The sequence below is a fragment of the Stegodyphus dumicola genome, chromosome 1, assembly GCF_044657685.1.
Source record: "Stegodyphus dumicola isolate Sdum_Otavi_A_Nest chromosome 1, ASM4465768v1".
NCBI classification, from domain to species: domain Eukaryota; kingdom Metazoa; phylum Arthropoda; class Arachnida; order Araneae; family Eresidae; genus Stegodyphus; species Stegodyphus dumicola.
The window spans coordinates 76,142,448-76,166,553 of record NC_140768.1 but is presented as its reverse complement, the minus strand read 5'-3'; the positions used below and the strand labels follow the sequence as shown (position 1 = coordinate 76,166,553).

The 24,106-nt window shown below is 31.8% G+C and overlaps 1 protein-coding gene across 4 annotated transcripts in view; it reads right to left on the bottom strand.

The window, feature by feature from the left end:
* LOC118194771 (uncharacterized) overlaps positions 1-24,106 on the bottom strand; it is a 348,088-nt gene that overhangs the window by 186,918 nt on the left and 137,064 nt on the right. For all 4 annotated transcript variants that reach the window (XM_085816399.1, XM_035365974.2, XM_035365973.2 and 1 more), the window contains exons 2-3: positions 20,662-20,873; positions 5,847-5,982 (exon numbers count right to left, since the gene is read on the bottom strand). In XM_085816399.1, coding sequence (XP_085672525.1) covers positions 5,847-5,982; positions 20,662-20,873 — 348 coding nt within the window. The remainder of the gene's footprint in view (positions 1-5,846; positions 5,983-20,661; positions 20,874-24,106) is intronic.

Below are 24,106 nucleotides of genomic sequence, written 5' to 3'. Positions count from 1 at the left end.
CTTTGTGGTTTTTCCTTACATGAACGCTCACGAACGTGAGTACGAACCAGTTTTCTAGAAAGTAATCCACGGAAGCATCCCTCCCCTGACTCTTGCGCTTGCGATAAAACAAACTATCATGCCAGATCTGTGCATAACAAAAATAAGAACCAGTTCCTCTTATGAAATCCTCTTAGACACATTCTCTTTCCTTAGAGAGATATCATTCGTGAGTTTTGCTGTATTCGTTTAAATAAATAATAAAAAAAAACAAGGCCACTTGAAAAAAGGAATTGTACTACAGAAATAATATGTAAGATGGCTGCCAGAGAGCGACTATTGTAACTTCTTGCCATCGAATTCTTCAACAAGAAAAGAGGAAAGAAAAGGAAACACTCGATATTTGAGCTGACATCAGTACTGCCAATATATACTAAAAAATAGAATACCATACCAAACCCAATATAAGTACAGTTGAGAAGATACGAAGAAAGAAATAAGCTGGGTGGTATTTCCTTCTCCGTAATTAATTTTTGAATAATAAGAAGCTTTTATTCACTGAAAAATAAAATAACGAATCTAAACTAACGTTACTAAATTATAACAATGAATAAAAACTATTTATAATGAAAAGTTGGATCTGACGAGTTAAAAAACTACACAATTGTCTCTTAAAACATTTTTTTTAACTCCAAACTTTTATTCTATGGGACTTGCAAATTTTAGTCTCTCGTCCTCGAGGTCGTAAAGGACGGTCACTTCATTATAACAGCTGCGACAGAAATAACAAATGCGTTGATTTCCTAATCTTTTAAATCTAAAATTCGCACATAATATTAAAAAAAAAAAAAAAAAGTCTGAAAAGATTCAGGTTTTAAACTCTCGCACCCGGTGGTTTGAAAAACCTCGCATGCGAGTCTTATATATATATATATATATATATATATGTTAATTGTTCATGTATATATTATATCATATATATATTGCAAAAAACGTTATAAGCGATGTAAGTTATTGTCCGAAAAGCACATATTCGACAATATAGTGTTTTTGAGCGTTATAAACGTCCATGCGCTCATCGAATTGAGCGGAAAAAAAAATCTTTTCAGTGAAATATGTATGAAATTTATTGTAATTTAATTTCTGAATTTGTTGGCGAATTTTTGAAAAGAGCTTGATTTCTTAGACTGTTTCTCATTTATGGTTTAATATCTCAGCATCTGAAAATACATCGGATATAAAGTTTTCAAGCATTTACAGGCTGTATAGTGGTTAGTTACCCTAACTACCGTAGCGATGGTCCCGGGCTCGGATTCCGGAGAAGGCACGGTTATAAGTGTCCGTTTTTTGACAACGGTGGCCGCCTTAGGTGGTTCCATAATAAAATGGCATCCACTTCCGGCCCTTGTAGTGGCGCAAGGCTAATGACTATTAAATAAAGCGCCCGGTCATTTAAAAATAGCGAATAAAAAGTTTGGCCCTCGTTTAAAACAAGAATGACAACAAAAAAATATAAACTGAGCTATTTTCTACAATATTTTTTATCCACTTAGCTCAAGAGGGTCAAGAACACTGGTTAGAACACTGTTATTACGCACAATTTTCGAAACTGAATATTCAAAGCAATTTCTTCATTCTCTGAATGACGTTCAGTTACTTTTCTTTATTTCATATTTCTCTTACAATTTATTATTTGTGTTATTAATGACTAAAACGTTCATCATTGATAACGTGTAACTGAGACTAAAAACAGAAAATATAATAAAAAATAAAAAAAAGCTTTTAATACAATAAGCTTTTATTCAAAATGGATATGATAATTCATGTACTAAAAGGAGGAAAATGTTTTATTATATGGGTACCTTTATTCTGGTAATGGGAATACCAAATTAAATAATTCGTCTAAATAACAAATCTATTGGATTTTCAAATATATGAGCCATTACCTTTTTTAATTGAGCATGGGCGCAGCACGTTTTTGTTATTCGCCATAAAAAATTGTAGAGAAATTCTGTAAATATAATTATTTAATCTAAGTCTCATTAAATTATATGCTAAGTAATTATTTTTCTCCTTTTAGTACATTAAATATCATACCCATTTTAAATAAAAGCTTATTGCATAAAAACCTTTTTAAATTTCATTTTATTTTTCATTATTGTGAAAAAATAAATAGATAGAAAAACACAAGTATGACCACCAGCGACCGAGCGCTAAGATCAATGAAGGTAGTTCGATCCGAGCTCGAATACCGGCGAACGGGCTGGCTGCAAGGGCGTTTTCGTGTTAATCCTCATGAGAAACGTATATACGAACCAGTTTCCCTTAGAACGTCCTCCACGAAGGCATCTCTCTTCTTAAGCAGATAGCCTTTGAGTGCTTTGCCATAATCAAATAAAAACCAAACGTAAAACACTCGTGGGTTCTTTGTATCGGCAGAACTGCTTTCTAAGAGATTCGTATTCACTTTACATTACATACGAATACGAATCCTTTAATTTTACCAAGCCCCATCAATAAGCACCTCTTTCATTTTTCCAAAGACCGAACTCATAATGAAATACTATCATTCATTAGTCTTTTCAGTCGGTTGAATGGTGCCTGTACTGAAACAGATAAAAGTATCTCGCATTCCTAATTTTTATACGCCTCAGTCAGTTTTAAAGTTTTCGTTTTAAGTATTTCGAAGGTATCAATTGTTTATCGAAATGCGTAAAGGTTTCATAAATACATTCAGATAGGGTTGATTTTATAACCTATAAACATATATACAGTTCTAACTTGTGCCGCTTAATGCAAAAGGATTGTTCCCTGAACCAGATGCGGAAGAAGATAAATTAAAGAAAGTTATTAAACCAAATACCATAAAAATATAGATAATAAATTAAAAGATTTAAGAAATTTTTCCCTCGATTATGCAAAACAAAATCCCCATATTAAATTTACACGTTGTATTTACATCTTCATTTCAGTATGTTTCGCTTGTTATCAAAATATATTTCTGGTACCTTACAGCATAATGCTTTAGAGACATAGCAAATATATGACTGCAGGATCAATAGATTTCCTTTATTCTCACGAGAGAAATATCTAAATATTCTCAGATCCGAATATCGCACAGAATGCTCTTAAAAATTATTTTATAGATGTTGCTACATATAGAGAATAAAAATATATAGTCAAGGCAGTGTCTAAAATACATATTATTTACTAACAGAGTGCAGCTGATTAATTGCTTGTGAATTAAAATTTGACTATTATTGGAATATTTAATTACGTCAGAGTTGCGACTTTTCTTAAAAAAGGTAGGGTTCAGATAATGAATACTGAAATAAAAATTGCATCGAGTTTCAGAGAATGAAACGGTACATCGATAGAGTTCTCCAAATTTACAAATTTAGATTTACAAATTCTCTGTTCTCCAAATTTACAAATTTAGATCTTGATTTCAACACGCAAAAAGTAGACTTTTATAAAAAAAAACTTAGTAAAAGTAGACTTTTATAAAAACATAAAATTTGTAAAACCTTTCTGCAGTTCACTTTAACAAGGAACTATGAATACTTCACGAATCAGAAATAAACTACTTTTTCTCATATAGCAAGTAATAATAATGGCAATGGGGAATTCGATAAAAGATGTCATCAAAAGTACTCAAAGATTTTGCCAAATGATGCACTGCTAATATCCGCTTCATCAGCTCTACCTTCTTTCAGCGCTTGGCGTAAACACTTCATCGTGGTTTTTTTTTTTTTTTCAATTAGCTTTTGACACCCAAAGATCTGGCCTCATCAAATTTAAGGATCAGTATCCTTAATATCCTAGTTATGATTATAGCCCTTTCGTTTGAAATCCTTTGAAAAATTTCGTAAAAGTTTTAACTAGTCTTGTTCTTAAATAGTCTGAAGTTCGTTTAACTCTTTACTGAGAAATGCAAGGTATTTTAATGATAGTATGATTCAGACAGAGTCGGCGCTATGCTTCTTGCCGCTTACTGCAATCTTTGGCGGTTCCTTAATTCTGCCTCACAGTGCTTTCAGAAACATGAAAAAAGTTCTTCCGATCCTTGTGATCGCACTTGTTGCACCGGCTCTGGAGATACATTCAGCTGTAACATATTCATTTCTATGAGAGTGAGATGGATTAAAATTTGCAAAAAAGAATACGAGATACGAACTAAACATCTTTAATTCGAATTTTAAAATATCTAATTAAAATTAATTTTGATTAAAACTAATTTAATTAAAAGATAGTGAAAAGCAAGAGAAATAGGGTTTTTTCTTTGAAGTGACTGATTATGAAGGAAACTTTAAAGAAATAAAAAGAAAAAGAATAACCTTGATGTTATTAATAGCCGTATGAGTTTGTATGTAAATAATGATAAAAAAAAGAGAATAACCTACTCATTTTGCTTTTGTTGTTCGTTACTTTACATATTACTTTTTTTTACTTTTCCGATTAACGTTTACTATTCACACAAGGCTTTCAATAATGTAATTTGCCTAGGTTAACACTTAGAACTTTTATTTCTTTAAATCTTAACCTAGGTATATACTTCCAATTACAAAGTTTCATAAAACACGACGCAGAATTTTACGCAAACAATATCGACTCTGGGTGAAGAGGGTCATGTAAGAAATGTTTGTGTAATTTCTGTAGCATAAACTTTTAATTAGTTTATAAGGTTTTTGGATTATTCTAAAATCATGATTTGGATTATTCTAAAAACTAACCCAACTTTCGTAGACTGCAGAACAGATTATTATCCCGTCTTTATCTTTCATACATAATACTAAGCACTGAAATGTAAAACAACTAAAGGATTTATTTGATTAAAACTGAAACGATTAAAAAATTAACTTCGACTTGCGGACAAACATACATAGAATGATATATGCACAGCATGATTAAAATTACTTACAAGGGACAAAGTTCAAATTTAAAGCCTAACAACTAGGCTCCACCATTTGATGATTATTAATTGAATTTCAATTAAACGCACTCATCTGCTCATAGCAACAGTGATAATACCAGAGAATTTTCACCACGGGAGTCTGAGATTGGCAACTCTGGATTCTAAACTTACATTCTTCAAATTTTACTTTGAGTATTAGAGTGAAATAGATGTTTCTCTGAAGTAGATGAGGAAGGAGAAATGTAGGAAAGATTCAGCAAGAAATAACAAATCATTTAAAGTAAATCTTAAAAGTATATAATATAAAAGCTTGTATCTTTATAGATCAATTAGTTGTTCGGCAAAAGAGCTTTCATCGCTAACTTTGTGGCAGATCCTATACTCTAGGGAAAACGTTTATTCAGCCAAATGCCAAGAATTTACATCTAAGGTATTCCGATTTTATTAAACTGTAATGAATGCTTTAATAACTGGGATTTTTACGCTACGAGACCTGTGTAATAATTCAGATTTTATGTTTACAGAAACCTCTCACTCACAGTGCCTAAAACATTTATATAAAATTCTTATACTTAATTTCAAAATATTATAACCAACAGTACTTATATGATTAGTAACTACAGGACAATGAGTAACTTATTCTAAAGTTTCAAACCACATGAGAATAATTTATTCTGAGTATATTATCATTACTTTTATTGCTGTCTTCTTTATTTTATTTTAATACGTTATGCTTAAAAGAACATATATTTTCATTAAAATATTGTTATGTTTAACAGGCAGCATTTGTTTGCTTTTAGACTGGATTCTAGTGCTATTAAATTAAAAACCTGTCTTGCGCTGAATTAGCAGAAACCTTGGCATAAACAGCTAAATACGCAAACATTCCATCGCAGAAGCAAATAGCATATCGTAGATCAAGGAAGAGTTAAGTGTAATCGGGAGCACTCACCCATCACGTTCATGTCTCTCTCCGCTTCCACAGACTGGAATGAAGGCGCCTCCGCTGACACTTCGCACCGGTACGTCCCCGTGCTGTTCAAGTCCACGTTGCGTAAATAGACCGACTGCTTCCCGGATTTGGACAGCTGAAAGGAGAGATGCATTTTATGAATTTCATGAATGACAGGGTTCAGAAAAGCTTCATTTCTCTACTCATGCTGCATAACCATTACAGCTCCATTTCTCTACCCATGCTGCATAACCATTACCTCTTTCAGAGTAAGATACACTTTGTCAAAATGCTAGATTCTTTTGCTCAGTGCCCTTTCAGCTTGAATTCACTGGAATTTGCTGCCAGAAAATAGCTCTTCCTATTCGATTTATTGAGATAAGCGCACATTCCTGCCAACGGTAAAGGAGAAATATTTACATTGGATAAGTTTCCTATATATCCTAAGGAACAGAAAATAAATTCGAAATTCTAGACATGGCAACACAGAGTATTTCTGCAAAATATTAGGACTGCATTTTTTCAAACAGCTGAAACTGTAATGGCAATGATTATTAGAATCTCAACTTCCTTTTAACAAACCCTTTTACCAAAATATCATCTTTTTGCGAAATGTTTTAATGCAATTTCTTGTTTGGTTTTATGCAGCCGATATCTGCTGAACCCGAAGGCTGAGCAACTAAAAACAATAAAGTTGTTTTCGCACAGTGCAATTTTCAACAATATGTTTACTTAAAACCAGAAGTGGAGCTATTTTAATCATCCCTTTGTGCACCACGTTTGGCAAAAGTAACATTTTTCTCTTCTCTGAAGTCAGTTCCTATCTAAAAACATTTAAGAAATTTATAAAATATGAAAGACAGATAGAAGGTTTCGATAATTGACTTCTAAGAAGGCATTTTATTAACTCATTATTAGGCATTATTAGAATCTGTCAAGAGATATACAGCATTACATGCAGCATGTAGAAGTTTAATAGTAATAAGGCTGCTTTCTGCAAATCTCGAAATTTATAAATTCGGTTCTAAAGCTGTGTAAACGTGAACGTACTGTGTATCAGCCAAATAAAATTCTGTTTATTATTCCATATCATAAAAAATCACTAGTTACTAAGAAATGCTGCTAATTCTCTTTGCCTAAGCATAATGTCTGCCCTCTTGGTCATGACGAATTTTGATGAATCTCGTATAATCAAGTCAATGAAGTTCACGATGACCAAGAGCAAAAATAGCATGTGTTATTATTTAAAGTCTTGTTTGTCTTATGAATGGCTATATAAATTATTCCAGTTTCGCTCCAGTTTTGTTACAGAAGACACGACAAAGGATCACTTACCTCTCTTCTACTGTCTCCAGCCTCTCGGGGATAGGACAAACTTTCTTTTTTTAAGCTCCCTCGTCTGTTTAGATACTATGCATTTGAAACATTAGTGCCTTCATCGGGATTCAAAGCCGAATTAAATTATATGGTAGCCTGTATCATTACCATCATACCGAGCAGCAGGGCACTTTTCAAAGTTAAATGAGTGCAATAACATGGTGAAATGTATAACATATTTTATAAGACGGAGAAGTATCTCACTGTTTGACACAAGGCTTTTCGAGGATGTAGTTTAAGGCTCTTAGATTACATTTTGAGAGATTTTCAGAAAGATCTAAAATGTGCCTCAAAATTACTTTAAAACTGCTGCTCCCATTCCGTATATTTCCGCAGTTTTGCATAACTGAGCGCTAAAAATCGTTTTTTTTTTTTTTTTTTTTTTTTTTTTTTTTTTTTTTTTTTTTTTGTCATGTTCTTCTCACTATGGTAAGGCACTGATTTCTGACGTTAAATTTACATGGTTACTGTAGGCAATCCCATTAAAATTAATTTCTCTATGCTAAATCTAATATTTTACACTATATTTGCTCAATAATAAAACCCGTTTATCTTTTGTTATTACTTTTTGTGATCATGTGAATTTTTACAAAATCTTTCTAAAACTCCTGTGCGATCTTAAAGCAATATTGAAAATTCTGATGGCTTTTTCTGAAAGTTTCATTCAGTCAAATTAAAACACTGAGTCAAAATTATAAAATAATTACATACCCCGATGAACAGATAAATTCATTAGCTGATAAATTATTTATTGTACCAGCATCTTTTCTTATTTTATGAAGTCAAATTAAAACAGTGAGTCAAAATTCTAACAGACATGCTTCCCTCAATGAAGATGTAAATTCACTTTTAAATATCTGATATATTATTCATTGTACCAGCATTTTTTCTTCATTCAATAAGCGAATAAATTAGAGAATTAATTTTTCAAAATGTGCTAAAAGTTGAATCTATTGCTGGGATTCTGAACTTTAATATAGCTTCTCAAGATAAATTTGTAAAACTATATTCGTTTGCTTATTTTAAGACCGCTTTAATAAAAATTTGTAAAATATTATGTACATGAAAATAAAGGAAATAATTGTTTTTAAACTTAAAGTTTTGGAAAATAATAAGCTATTTTGAAAACAATAATTCAAAGCTTTAGAAGGTGAACCTGTAAGAAATCGTAGAATACGATTTCTTGCAGATATTACAGAGAAGGTGAATCTGTAAGAAATCATAGTAAAGGATTTCTTACAGATTCACCATCGAAAGCTTTATTGTTCGAAAAATATCTTATTATTGTCCAAAAAGTTTTAATTTTAGTCTAAAACCAATTATTTTCTTTGTTTTTCTATAATAATTCACAAATCTTTATTAAAATGGTCTTACAATAAACGAATGAATATAGTTTTACAAATTTATCTTGTGAAATTATTTAAAATTCTCAAAGGATAAAGAAATGCAGCTAGAATCTAAGCAATAAATGCAAGTTTTAGCACATTATGAAAAATATGTGTAGCATATCGACTTATGATTTCTCAGGTATATAATTAGTGCCTAATTTCCTTTATATTAAAAATTGTATTCGACCAATTGCTTCCTGGCAGTTTTCGATACATCTATGGGTTTCAAACGAGTGTTTTGTGGTTTTGCTAACCGTAAAAAGTTGCTTTTGTTATGCAAACATTTCATCATATGCTCAAAACCATTTTCGGAAATATTAAAGCAGATGTGTTGCGAAGAAATATGCTTTGTTCAAAAGAATCAAATAGTATAGAAGGTTTCATTAGTTATGGAGTTCAATAGTTCTACACCTGCCACTTTTGAGAGAATAAAATACAAAAGAATTCGTGAAAATTCCAGAAAAAAGTGTAGAATGAATTTTGAAAGAAAAAAAAAAAGAAAACGACAGGTATACAAATATTTTGAAACAATTAAGGGAGAAAAAGCACTTATTAAAATTGGAAGAATCTGAAAATAAAATTAATTTTAATATGTTTACAATAGCTTTCTTTGGTTGGGCAAAATGCAGTTCATAAATTGTGATTTATAATATTTATTATCTCGTTCATATATCAGTTTAGATATCGCCAAAAGGAAAAGTAAATAATTACTTTGTCATTAAAATATGACAGAGGGAAATAAAAATGCTTCATTTTAATGCTGTGTTTCTAAAAATATAATTTTAATACTACTGTAATAACATATGTTAAAAAATCCTGATGAAAGTGTGAAGCATGGAATATATTCAGATAAAATTGATCCTTAAGTCTCCAGATGTTGATAAGTAATTAAACACAGTGAATGCAACAGAAAATTCCATAAAGAGAAAAGCTTTTTTAATGTAATAAAGAGAAAGAATTAAATGGTAATCCGAATTTCTGCCAGGAGTACGCACTTTAAATACAGATATGGTGAAATCTATAAATTGGCTTAATGTTTGTCGTATTTAAAAAAAACTGAATTTGTTAAAAAAAAAAAACTCAATTTTACTTGATTATAAAACTACAGCAGTTTCCGTAAACATTATGGAACATTCGTAAACGCATCGGAAGATATACTATCAGACGTAAATTGGTATGCTTGTTCTCTTTATTATCCGAAATCAACTAGCTATTAAGTCTTAATTTTTTTTGAAATAATTCAGATAGCAATATTAATCAGAAAATATAATTCCATATACTTATTCTGCTATCCACGATATTACTATGCAAGTACAGGTTATGAACAAATGTTTATGACTGTTTAGTGAAATCATATTTGTAGCTTTTATTAAAAAAAAGAGTACAAAGAGGTTATTTTTAACAAAATGAAAAGGGAGCCAAAAATTGCTGAGAAACCAGATACTGTTCCGTTCGGAATGGCCTTTATTATTGTATAAAAATGTACATGCCTACTCAGTTTTCTAAAAGCGTTAAAGAATGCATATTAGGACTCTCTACATCTTCAGGTTACCATTGTTCAAACAACGCCTTGTTCAGCATTGTTAAAACAATGTTTCACACGGAATAACTAAGCAATAATTATTAACAATGTAATTCATTCTATAGTTGAAAGCTTTAAAATTTTACTTGCAAAACAGTATTAATTTAAGGTGTAACTTATTGAAATAAATGCAATTAATATTTCCCTTTAATAAATTCAGTTCTTGAATTCATGAATGGATTTCATACTTCCAAACAAAGGTAAACGTTTTTCAAAACCTAAAAGAATGGATGGTATACCGGATTACGAAGCAACTAGAAATAGCGCTACTGATTGCGAATACCAAGGAAAGGATCATATAAATGTTGTTACCTCTTCAGTTGAGATGAAATGTAACCATGAAAAGAGAGCACAGAAATTCAAGAAAAGTAAATCTTGGATCGACACGGACACTATTCCAATTCAGCCTACAATCACCAACTACAAGGCATGGTGGGAAAAGTCACCGGCTGCAGGAGATGACGGACAACAAAAAAATCTTCAAGAAGATAAACTTCAAGTAAATGGAAACGATGAAAGTTTTTCCCATAATAACAAAATGTCTGGAAAATATATAGATAACAATTCCATGAAATCTGCTAAACATCAGACAAACGGTTCTCGTCGAAATCGCGATTCAGAAGAATTTGTTATTCATGAATCCAATGATGCATCTACTTCTAGTTGTGATAAGAAAGCTGAAAGATCTCAACAAGTAACGAAAATGATAGGGAAAGTAAATAGGCAAAACAATACAGACATTGAAACTATACTTCTCAGGGAAGAAATGAGATTGTCTACTTTTTTCCCTGTTCAATCGAAAACCACTGTCGAATCGGCAAACCATGCTGAGAATTACCCAATTACACAAGCAGAAAAGAAAGGCAGAGCGCAATATTTGTTCCTCGATACCGAAAAGCAGGGATTGCAAAGACCATCACAGGACAGGACGGAAACTCCCATAGGTTTAAGAAATAAGAATTCTAACAGTTTTTTAAATTTTGACAAAGAATGTAATTGTAATGCTGACACAAAGGGAATGAGAAATTACTGCAGAAATCACAATAGATATTCAGACTTTAACAAGCGAAAATTAGATATGCATTCTGAAGACTTTTTATTTGTAGATGAAGACAAAACATGCACTTCTGAAATACCGATACAAATCCTTTTATCACAGGAAAAACAAAAATTCTGCACTAGAGAAAGTCCAAAAAATCAAAAAAGGGAAATAGCTGTTCAGACAGAAAACTTATCAACAGAGCACTGCAATTCAAATACAGAAATTACAGAAAGCACATGTAATGGTGTCCCTGATGAGAAAGATAGTGTCTTTACCACATTGCGGAGTAACGATAATTCAGAAAGAATAAAATCAGATAGAAAATACAGTGTAGTTCCTAAACAAATATTAACCAATTCCGAAATCAAGCTTCCTAGTGACCTCGATTTAAGAATGCTCATTTTACAAAACTTAAAAAGCAATTCGAGTGATGAATACAACGTGGCAGAGAACAACAGTTTAGAGCAAACTGAACCAGAAGCAGAAAGAAGAAGTTTCAAGATCAATACATGTAATGCAAAAGACTTTTGTACATTGCAAAATATGATTGAAAGGATAATAGAAAATAAATTACTCGATAGATTAAGAAATGACGAGAAAGAATATTTTCCTGAGGAAGATCTATCGCCACAAGTAGGCAATATGTATTTATCATACATTCCAAAATTAGAAATAAGCAGCAAAGGAAAAAATCAAGTGCCCTTTTATAACCTTAAAACAACAACTCATCAGAAATCAGATGTCAGTTGTAATGAAAACGAAAACCTTAATGGCGAGAAACAGCAAAACCCACATGGCCATGAAATCGTCCTAAGTAATAACGATTCAAAAACTGATACAAAGAAAAACTTTTCTGTGTTTAATCAGGGAAATGTTATGGCATATTCTATGTACAGTATACCAGACCTAGCAGATAAAACTACTGTTGAAGAGGATGAGAATCATCAAAAAGAAAAAGATGAGATTTTGGACCAAACATTCATTCGGAAAGAAGAAATTTTATTTCTACCAACCGATAAAAAAGATAAAAATTCCTGCAAGAATAATTTAAAAATTCCAATGGCTAATGTAATTTCGACAAGTGTAAATACAAATCCCAAAGACAACTTCAATGCTTTTCACAAAAATCAAGTGCTGTATGGTACCTCTCCAGAAATTAAGTCTAAAAATGTAAAAAAAGATCTAAAGCCCCTTGTGCATGAAGTAGATAAAGGCGCTTATGATTCAAAGATTGATACGAAACAAATCCTGGCAAGTTTCAATTTGGGAAGCTCTGCTGCATATGCTTTATACGGAACATCGGATCTAACACAAAAAGTATTGAGTAAAGATGAGGACAATGACCATAAATCAGCTGATTCTTCCCTGGAACATATTAGCTCTGCTAAATGCAGCTCCCCAAACGCTGATTTAACTGGCAAACGCACGGAATGTAATACTTTGCCATCATGCAGTAAAAAAGATACATTTCCCAAAATGAAAGACCTGAAATATTCTACTGACAGTGTGGATTCATCAGATTTTGAGGAGTCAAATAGAGAAAATAACAAATCTGAAAAAGAAGAAAAGAACGAGCAAAAACCACTTGTGCATGAAATTGATCTAAGAACTAAAAATTCAAAAATCAATACAAAGGAAAAGTTAGCCTACTTCAATTTAGGCAATGCTATGGCACACGCTTTGTATGGTGTATCAGACATTGCCCACAAAACACAGGATGATAAAAACGTTTCTGACTACCAGCAGGATAGTGCAAATTCTGCGCTCTTGAAAACCACAAATCAAGAGAACAGAAATGTTGATAATCAACAACAAATGTGCGATTCCATTAAAGCATACACAAAAGAAAAGCTCAAAGAATTCAACTTAGGAAATGCTATGATTTACGCTTTGTATGGTGTATCGGATATTACCGACAAAAAGCAAGCCTCGGTCGAAATTTCGGAGAATGTAACAAACTCTCCCAGTTCGAATGCTACACATAAAAGAAATAAAAATGTTGATAAACAAGAAATGTGTGAATCTGGGAAAGCTATCACAAAAGAAAAGTTAAAAAAATTCAACTTGGGGAATGCCATGACGTACGCTTTATACGGAGTACCCGACATAATCAACAAAGCAAAAAACTCTCCAAACTCTACCAAGAATGGGAGAAATGGTACAAGCAGCTCTCCGCAAATTCCATTTCAAAACAAATGTAATGTTGACAGCCAAAAAGAGATATACTATCCTAAAAGTAATACCAAAGAAAAGCTACAAGAATTCAATTTAGGCGATAGTATGAAAGGCACTTTATACGGATCACCAGTTCACCAAACTCAGAGCATTCAGACTATAATTGAAGAAACAAAAGAGGATGAAACTGAATCAATTTGGGCAAGTGATGTTCAGAACAGAAGGAATGAGGTTATTGAAAATACTGAAGAACTCAGCAAGAATATTTATAATTATCATGACATTCCTTACACATTTAACATGAAGCCTCAAGCCTTCATGAGCAGTAATCTTATGTTTAATCCCATGCAAAATATTTGCAATCCTCCTATTACCTTTTTTGTTCATCCAGCGTATGTGAGACCTATGGCACCCATGATGAACACTCTTTATGCTTCTATGTATAATGGACATTTTCCAGAAAGCAGTTTTCCAAGTGCCAGAATTACTGAAGAAAAATTTTATTCGACTTCAAACAGTTTACAAAATTGTAACACCAAATCTCCTGCAAAGATTATTAGAGAAATTGCGTATGAAAGTACAAGTAATAGAAACAAGCCACAAATCCATGACAATACTGAAACCAGAAATAGACGGAATACCCAAAATACTGATAAACAATGGATGCAAGAGGATCCATCTCCTAATCCAGAAACTTATCCTAAAGATCGAGTCCCAAGTGAAGCGGGAAAAATTATAGGAAGTGCAGCAACTTCGGGTGAAGATATGGCTTTCGTACTTTATGGCTCGCGACTGGATATGAAGCAAACTTCAGATGATTCTTGCCGTTACACCACTACAAGCAGAGAATCTTACAAGTGGCTTCACAATGCACATGCATCCAATCAACAAGAGAATTCCTCCCGTTGCATTAATACAAACAGTGAAGCTCACAGACAGCAGCAGGAATCTAATCGACAAAGAGCAGAGAATTCAGGGAGAAACTCACGCAGTTATGAACAGAAGAAAAAGAATTCCAGGAAACTTCTAAATGCAAAACCTGGTCTACAAAAATCTGTCTCTCAAAAGTACCTTCCTTAACACGAATGCAAATCGGTTTCAAAATTCCTAAATTCCATGCACTTCGAGAAAAATCTGTACTCAAGGAAATAAATGATGCTAAAGAATTTATATTTATAGAATCAATGTAAAATTAACAAAAAATAAAATCTATTCTTCTTTTCTAAGAGTATGATTTTTTTCCCTTGAAGATTATTGGGGCGAAAACCATTGAAACGTCAAATCCTTCACAAAGATCGTATAATCTTATGGGAAAATTTGGAGCCTTTGTTTCGAGCATAGCAATTCACAGATAAATTCCGCACCAAAACTTTTCTCTCTTATTCCTTCCTGTGTTTTTTTCTCTTTTAATATTACCGGTTTTTCACCTTCGAGCCATCTGGGCCCTGATACGTTTCCAAGATGCATCATTTTCTAGGAAGCTATAGAAATATATTTTATTTACATATGTATATATTTATACGTATTTCATTTATATGTACGTGTATACTACGCATGAGAAGAAATAAAATTTTTTTTAATTTGTTTGTTGCTATACTCCGGAAAAGTTGCCTATCGCTTAGCTATGCAAAATAAAAAAAAGACGTTCTCACATAAAAATATATCTTCCTTTGAAAAATAGCGAAATTTTACTGTTTTACGTGGATTTTTTATAATTACTAAAACTCTTTGCGATCAAAAGGCAATTGTTCTTAATGTGAATTTTAGGACACGAGTAAAAGTTTAAAACCTTTAAATTCAAATTAATGTTTTCTTGAAACATTTTTGACAGTTTCAGGATTTACAGATTACCCGAACCTATCATAACACTGCAGAGGGCCACCAGCGGGGTAATGTCGCTGAACACTGGTAATGCGGTCCGAGGTTCGAATCCCGCGAACGGGCTGGCTGCATGGGCGGTTTTCTGGTTCTCCGCATGTGTAACGTGTAAACGGAAATTCTATTTCCAACCCTTCCCGCTCCCTTTGATAAATTAAAAGCATTTTTTAATGCTTTACCCTTTTTTACTGCCTTGTACGAAGTTAAAAGGAAGTATTGTAATCGCGAAAAATTTCAGATATCACATTTCAACTAAAATATCCATTTTGACCGCTATCGAATGCAATTTAACAATGTTTTTGCGTGACATCTGTACGTAAGGACAGAATAAAGGATTTTTTCCCCTAAAAAATATTATAAAACTGGTTTAAAATAAATTCTGAAGAGGATTTTTTTGTGGCGTCTGTGCGTACGTACACTGCTATAACATATAGATGTGCATGTCGTACTTTGGTTGCAATCGGCCGCCCGAAAAGTATATATATATATATCCACTCTGTTACTCGTCTTAGTGAGCTCAGTTTCTTCATTCTTATATGTTTGTAAATTGTGCGTTTTTTCCTTTAAAAATGATTGAATTGTGTTACTCTGGTTAAGATTTTATGCATTTAGTTACCCTGCATGCAATATTGTGGAATTATCAACAATTTAAAAGTTTTTTAATTGTGGCTAAGCCTAATTTTTGACTACCATAGCAGCCATGTTTGTTGTTTACATTTGAAACTTAGCAGAATAGTGGATTTGTTGCCAATCTAGAGAAATTAAGCTTCGCAAAAACAAAGTAACGTCTTCTTTTTTATTGCGAATTAAATTATGCTTAATTCATTCTGGAATTGTGATTTAAGCTATTAGCTTGTTTTGCGTAGAAACTGTAATTTTAATTGTAAGAATTGTTTTAATTAGTAACGCATGAGCATTAGGTAAGCGGCGCTGAATCGTCTGCGAAAAATTGTTTCTTTTTTATTAGTTTAATTTCTTTTACATATCATTTCAGATTTATTATAGTATTTGAATAGAACATGTGGTAATTCTTCAGATGATATAATTTTTGTGCACTCGGAGTTATAAAATGAATGAGATGTAATGCTGTTAAGTGAACCTAGAGTCGAAGTATCGCTATGGTAAATAAATATAGTGATCTTTAAAGACCACATTTAATCTGCTGTGGTTTATGCGCTATCCACGAAGTAGATTTAATTTAAAATTCGTTAATTTTTAATTCCATATGTTTAAATGAAATGCAGTAAAATTGCGTATAATTTAATATTCCGTACAAGAAAATCATGTGGTGTACACATCAGATTTTTTAATTTAAACAATCTGAAAAATTTATTTCTGGCCTGGAGGAAAAAATTGCCAAGATTTTGTTTTAAAGTAAATCATTTTTTCTAATCTGTCTGAAATCGTCGTCAGACTCAAAGTTTGTACAACTGCTTATCATCTCTTCATTTATTGCTTTCAGTCTGCAGGCGATAAATAAAACTTTTTCTTACTTGAAAAGTTTTGTCAGTACCTTCTTAGTTAATTCAGACAGCTTCTTTATTTTTAATGGTATGAGTTTGTGAGACAAATCAGAATAATGATATATTTTCCTTTTATTAAATATTGAAGCTAGTCAACTGAAGCCATATTCTTTCACTACTTCACCCATATTTCTGGACATCATGTTAGTAAGTTAAAAATATGGTTTCTTTTTTCCCAACTTACAGAATCTATTCCTCAATAATTTTACACAAATACGAGGCATATTAAGTACTACGAGAAAATTTACGAGAAATAAAACGTTTCTTGGAAATTATGACGTAAGAGCCATTGGTTTTCCTATCCTGCAAGTAAACTGAAAAATAAAAATTGATTAAAATGAAGTATCTCTAAAAGACTGTCCAAAAGTCTTTAGAAGAATTCTACAAATACAATACGTGTATTATTGAGCAAGTGTCTTAAGTTGATAATGGGTATATTTCAGCATTATTAAGTACAAGAAATTAATATTTATGTATCCAGTTACGAGAATTTGAAACCTAATCAGCATTTGTACCTTCAGAAAGTTAAATCTTGGTAGTTTTTTTAATTATTATTAACTAAGATTCAAAAACGTATAATTCTAAGTTAACATGCTAGTAAAAATTTTCAGGGTCCCTCACCTAGGAATAAAATTCACAAAAATGATAAATTAAGGTCGGGTGTAAAAGAAAAGATACACCAATTAAAAACCGAGTACAAAGAAAACATAACATGAATAAATTATTCGGATGATCAAGTGTGAATTAGTGGAAAATACTTTACAGCTGATTAGCTGATTTTGATAATTTAAAGATATGAATATTTCTTAAACTGAATTTGAGGAATGAACGTCTTATTTAGCTGTGCCATACTTGTTGATTCGCCATTTGATACGATCGGTGTATGTTGATCAACTTTTATATTGCGCTATATGTTATGTAATTGTTAATGCTGGATTATTTCTTTAGATTCTTATCTATACACTTGTAGAGTGGCTCTTATCTAACCAGCTAAATAGTTTAGATATAAATTAAAAGCTGCAGAGGTTGGAGTTGCAATAATGCAGCAAGCATGTCTGGTTAATATAGAGGTCTGCAGTCTGGCTATATTAAACAATAAAACGAAACATTATGGAGTGTTTTGTAGAACTTTCTCACTTACTCATAATTTAGTTAGAAATATCTTTCAGTGCTGTCTGCAAGCGACATTATATATATATATATATATAGTAGAAAGCATTTGCACGTTTTTTTTTCTGTGCTGCCTAGTCGTTGAAACGCTTTGGAATATAAATTAATTGAAAATGAGATAAAAGATTCTGATACTCATCATTTAATAGAATCAAGTCTTGTCACGAATATCGCGTTAAGCGCGACATGTCCGTCTCAGTAACCAAAAAAGGCTGTTTAGGCACACCACATAGGACTGTCAAGGTTGTAGCACTAGATGGTCATGCCAATCAAATACAATAAAAACAATCTGAAATAAATATAAGGAAATACGAAGTGTCCTGCTTCACTGCTCTCAAAGTGAATCAAAAACATCGGACTCCAAGCCGAAACAAAACATATTGAGGGAAAAAAATATGAAAATTGTGGTTTCTTCTAATGACTAATACATGATTATGATAATGACTAATATATTTAAAGCAAAACACTGAAAAGAAAGAATGCCATCTTTAAATCCATATAATATTCCAATAATAATTTAATGATCTATATAAGTTTGCAGCAAAGTTTGTCACAATACATAAAAGGTTTTTATGTATTGTGACAAACTAAGATATTTAAGAAATTTAAGAGATAAATATAATAACATTGAAAATAAGGTATTAGGGCATTAAATTTCACGCTAATACACAAGAAAGAAAACGGAAACGAATTTTCAATGAAAACTAATCATGTGAAATTACCAATTTTAACTGGGTAAGCAGAGTTTAAATTAAATATGTTATATATTATTTGTAACAAAATTTGTAATTAAATTGAAAGGAAACGCAAAAAATACAAAGAAATTAACAAATTATTTCAAGTATTTAAGAATGAAAGAATGTGCCGCTGTCGACGGAGAGGTTGTTGATTTATGGTCGCTTGCTTGCGTTTTTGATGCTATTGCTTGTGTTTTTGATGCTAAGCTAGGGCTAGCTCGTTGCGATAGCTATGGGCTTGAATGGAAGTGCATGGCCTTACGTATCATGTTCGCCCTTGAGGTCAGAACATGAGTATATGTCATGGAAGTGAAACAGTTTATCATCGTAAGGAACTAGCATTTAGATGACAATTTTAAGTAATTCATCTCTTTCCAATTTGCAAGCGTGGGTGGGTCACGCGAACGCCATCTGCGTCAGAGTAGCGTCGATCAAACACTCATGCAGCCACTTTCAACCAATGAATGGTCAAATTAGCGCAAACTAACCCGCTCACGTTGCCGTTATTTATTGAAAATAACAGTTTTGCATCTCCGTTTTCCTAATATCTAAATATTGTTCAGAATTTACATAATTATTAGGCCTGTAAGTAATGCAACAGGAGAAAGAATTTTCTCTGGTCTGAAGCAAACTACAAATATGAAATTCAGTGAGACAGAAAAGGCTAACGTCTTTAACAATGATTAACTACATAAAAAGATTTCCCCATACCACTAGACTGCGAAGATATTATTGATGAATTTTAAATTAAGATCCAAAAATGAAATTTTAAAGGTTCTAAAGGTTGATTAATGATTATACATGCAATAAAAGCAAAATTTAGAAATACTGATGTAGAAATGCTGAAACGTAGATATACATTATTGTTGTTGGGTGTTGAACGTAGAGAGGACATATCGTAGATCCATATTGAAGAGGAAGAACTCTGATTGCGTAGAATGCTAATCCATAACTAATACGAAACTTGGCACTCGAGACAGATTAAATTCCATTTTTATTTAAATTCCCATTTGTGGCCAAGATTTACATGGCGCTCTAATCGTGCTTATTTCCAGAATATTTACATTTTTTAATACTATTGCGATAGGAAGGGAGCACGGCATAATTGCGTCCAAGCAGAAACAAAGATACAGGGGAAGTGTGCATATATAGGTTAGAAATGTTTGCGTTTATGTTATGTTAGAAATGTTTCCGTTTTCAGAGTTTAGGTTCCGAATCCACTAAGTCATTAAACGTTACGCAAGCTCCGGTATAGATTTATCTAGAAATGACGCAGTTCAGAAATGTTATTATTTTTTTAGAATACAGAGAAAATACCCAGATTAAAAAAGTAATTAAGACGCTATTTATTACTAAATTGAATTATGAAGCTGATTTACATATTTTTTATCTTGCATACACACACATATATATAATTATAAAGATAGAGAGAGAAAGATTGTTTTCGCTATACCAGAAACTCTTTCATTAATCAATTTTATTTGTATTAGTGTTCCTTGTTATGAACAAAAATTTTAAGTGATTCTGTTTACGATTTTCAGCAAATCACTTATACAAGTGGTACCCCAATTGGCATTTTATCCTCTTGAAGATTAATCAGGCACTGAGAAAAGAAAACTTTATTTATGTGAAACAAATGAACTATCTCAGAAGTCGATACCTCTTCCCAGATGAAGGAAAATCAAAACGAGTTGCTTAAGTATTATCGTAATTCTGAGACTGCTATTTATTCAGGACTGAAAGATATTTCTTGTTAAATTTACACTGTTACCAGCTACGGTTGACTTAATTCCCAATAGTTTAATAAATTCGGGGTTTGCAGCGAGTCTGGTTCTCCTACTTATTGAGTGTACCGCGTAATCAAGATAGTCAGTTTCCTATAGTATATGAGATATAAATATTGAATTCTACACTAAATTAAAAGCTTTGTTGTAAGTACTTACATCGACCGATACACCTGGTAGAGGTAGGAACTGTCCTGGTGGCCAGTCATTGGGTACGTATCTGTAAAATTCAATGTCATTCTTATACCACTTTATGGAGTACAGAGTAACGTTATCCAAATCATAGATGCAAGATAATTCGACGGAATCACCCTGGTTGGCAGTTTCAGGAACGTCCAGCATCGCTATACGTAAGCACTCGCACATCTCAACTAAAAGAAAAGATTATTTCTTTAAGAATATGGATTCTCATAAGTTTTTTAATCAAAAATAAATTAACTTCTGTAAGTTGAATTAAACTCAACAGTTCGTGATATTTTTCTGTAAGAATAAAAACAGAAATGTCTATGATATTAAATTATTTGTTTTAGGTTTTAGGTACCCTTATTTTTTCACAATGCGAGAAACATACATAAATCCATGCAGATTCTTCATTATTTAATTTCCCTAAATATAATTATGTTTATAATATTTGGTGGCAACAATTTGAAAAGCGATTCGACGCAAAATACCACTTCGATATTAATACTCCTTCTGGGCTAAAAATTTGCTAAATGTCTTTCTAAAGTAATACTGACAGTTAATTCATTTGATTAAGTTCAGAATGTTATAATCCTCACGCAATAACATCTCTTCGGACATTAAAATATAATTTAATTAGATAAACATGTAAATATAATAATACATAAATATACTTAGATAAATATATAAATATAATTAGATAAATATAATTTAATTAGACTTTATAATATAATTAAAATAAAATATAATTTCAATTAATTTCAATTCTTTTCTTTTCAATAATTAGAAAAATATTTCATTTTCGTTTTCCTGTGAATGCTTAAGACAGCAGCAAAAAATTCTTACAATCATTATGCTGTCATAAAAATTTAAATTATTCTATATTTATTTAATAATATTATTCATTTAAAAGTTTTGAAGTTTTTATTTCAAAGATGAAATTTTAGTTTAATTAAAGTGGATTAAAATAAGATAAAACTACAGCTTTAGAGTAATAATAGTGAATGATGTATAAAGGTGAAAACATTAACACAGCGTAATGAATGCGATTTCAAAAATAACTGCTTTAGCTCCCAAAAATTATTAAAAGTGAATGTGGAAAATAGATACGTACTCAAAGCAAACATTCCAGGAAAATGTAATAAATTTTGGTTATCGCCTCTCTAAATAACTTTTATTTAAATACTGCCAGCTATCAGCATATTTTTTCATCCTAAAAAATGGCAAAATAAGCAATTTAATTAGCACTATTTTACGACAAACCCTTCAGATATACTCCAGTCTCTCTCTGCTTAGTTTCAAGCATTTTTAATGATACTCAGTATTTATGATCACTGCTGGCAACAGAGTATTCTGTCGCTCGAAGAGTTAAAACGGTAAAAATGAAAACACAATGGTATTCGGATAACATGTTTCTCTGGAACTTGTTCATATTTCTGTTCGATGCAATAAGAATAAGGGAATAATAAAAAGTGGCATATGTTAATCTAGTTTTGGGAATAAAAAGTTCATTCTTTTTTAAATCTGATATATGAAAAATGCTCGTTGCAATTTTAACCGCAATAATTCCGCTATAAAAGTATGTTGATTTCAGTTAAATTAGTTTTGAATCATATACCCTAGAAGTACTGCAATTACAGAATGATACATTAATATTTATCTTTGAAGAAAAGTGTCAGATACTTAATATTGCATCACCGTCTCAACTATACGAATCATTTTGAGGCTTTTAATATTGTACTATTTATCGACGTTTGAAGATATCTTATTTAAGCAGTAGAAGGTCAGTTATCCTAGGGAAATTGGACCGTTGCTATCCCCGAAAATAAGCAATTTCTCCAGTTTGCAAAATAGTACATCCCCTTCGTAAGCATAAAATGATAATCACAAATGCGTATGCTGCACTTCGGCAACAGAAGTGGACAACAATGCAATGCAACAGAATTGGGTTTGTCAAATTACGATAAAAATCAGCTAGTAGTCAGATTTTTAATAACGACAGTAAATCTAATAACGACAGTAAATATTTTTGAGATACTAAACCAATTTCTCTTAGCAAATTTTCAGCTCATTTTTATCGAATGCTTTTTATATCTAGATGAAAGATAAATTATCCTCAATGGCAATATTTGCCAAGTCGCATAAATGAAAATGCGCAATTGATAATGTAATGGAATAGTCGAAACTTCTCCATAAACTTACAGTTTTGCTCCAGAAAATGAGAAACCATGATTATTTGGGGTTATACTGTATTTGTAATTCATAGCAAAATCCTAATTAATAAATAATTACTCACAGTTCACTTTACTAAATAATTAATGTCAAATCACGTGCACGGTTGAAAGTTTCCGACGGCTATTCTAAGCGAATTTTAGGGTTTAGGAAAGCAAAGCCGGTTATCATAAAACCAATTAATTATTTCCGCCGCGAAAGAAATGACACGCAGCGACAAAAGACACATTTTTTGGAAACCCATTTCCGATCTCACGCGACACTTTTGAGTGCGTTTTCTCAGCTATTAATTCAAGAGATTTAAATATGCTACGGTTAAAGAACGGTTTGGGCGTGGTTGTGGTGACCAGTAAACAATAGATTTTTTTCCAATTTTCAGGCCATGTCCGGTTGTATGACTTGAGTTTTAAACACCTTAATGGTAACACGAGACGAAGTTCAGTGACAGAAATTTTCCTCGACACGGCGTTTGAGATTGATTGATATTGTCGACACAGCAGGTTTATGTGCTCTTGCTTTCCGGGAAAAAAACAAGAACGTGTTTTGAAAATTGTATATTAGTTTAACGCTTTAAAACATATTACAAAAATGTGAATTTTTAATTTGATCTCCATATTTCAGTTCCAGTTTAACACCTTAAACAGTTTTAAGCAGTTGCTACCTGATACTTGTTTCAGAATTAATCCTTCGGAAATGAGGATGCGTAATAACACTCATATATTTCAAACAAGTTCTTCTAAACTCGTTTGAAATGTATGAATCCTAATAGCAAGGAAAAACACAATACGATATTATTATTCCATCATAAATTAATGCTACATGAAGAATACTGCATATGTTTAGTAAAGACTTAACTCTTCAATATTTAAATATACAGTTTTTTCATTTCATTTCCTGCACGCAAGGTTTAAAAATTATGCACGCATTTAAATGAAATAACAACAATTTTCCTTTTACCAGAACACGAAATTCACAGTTAGAACAAAGCTTAAGGTGTTAAAAACACTTTACACTGCATGGATTTTTTACTTTTTATTCTTTTTTTTTTTTTAATTTTATACACAATACTCTAAATACACATTTTTCACCCTCAAGTGGAAACGAACTAATAATTGATAAACTGTCGTTTGTCATATAGTCTCTCGCTTCGTTTTGGATTGGTTCGCAAGTAGAAACATGCTTATGAAAGGTT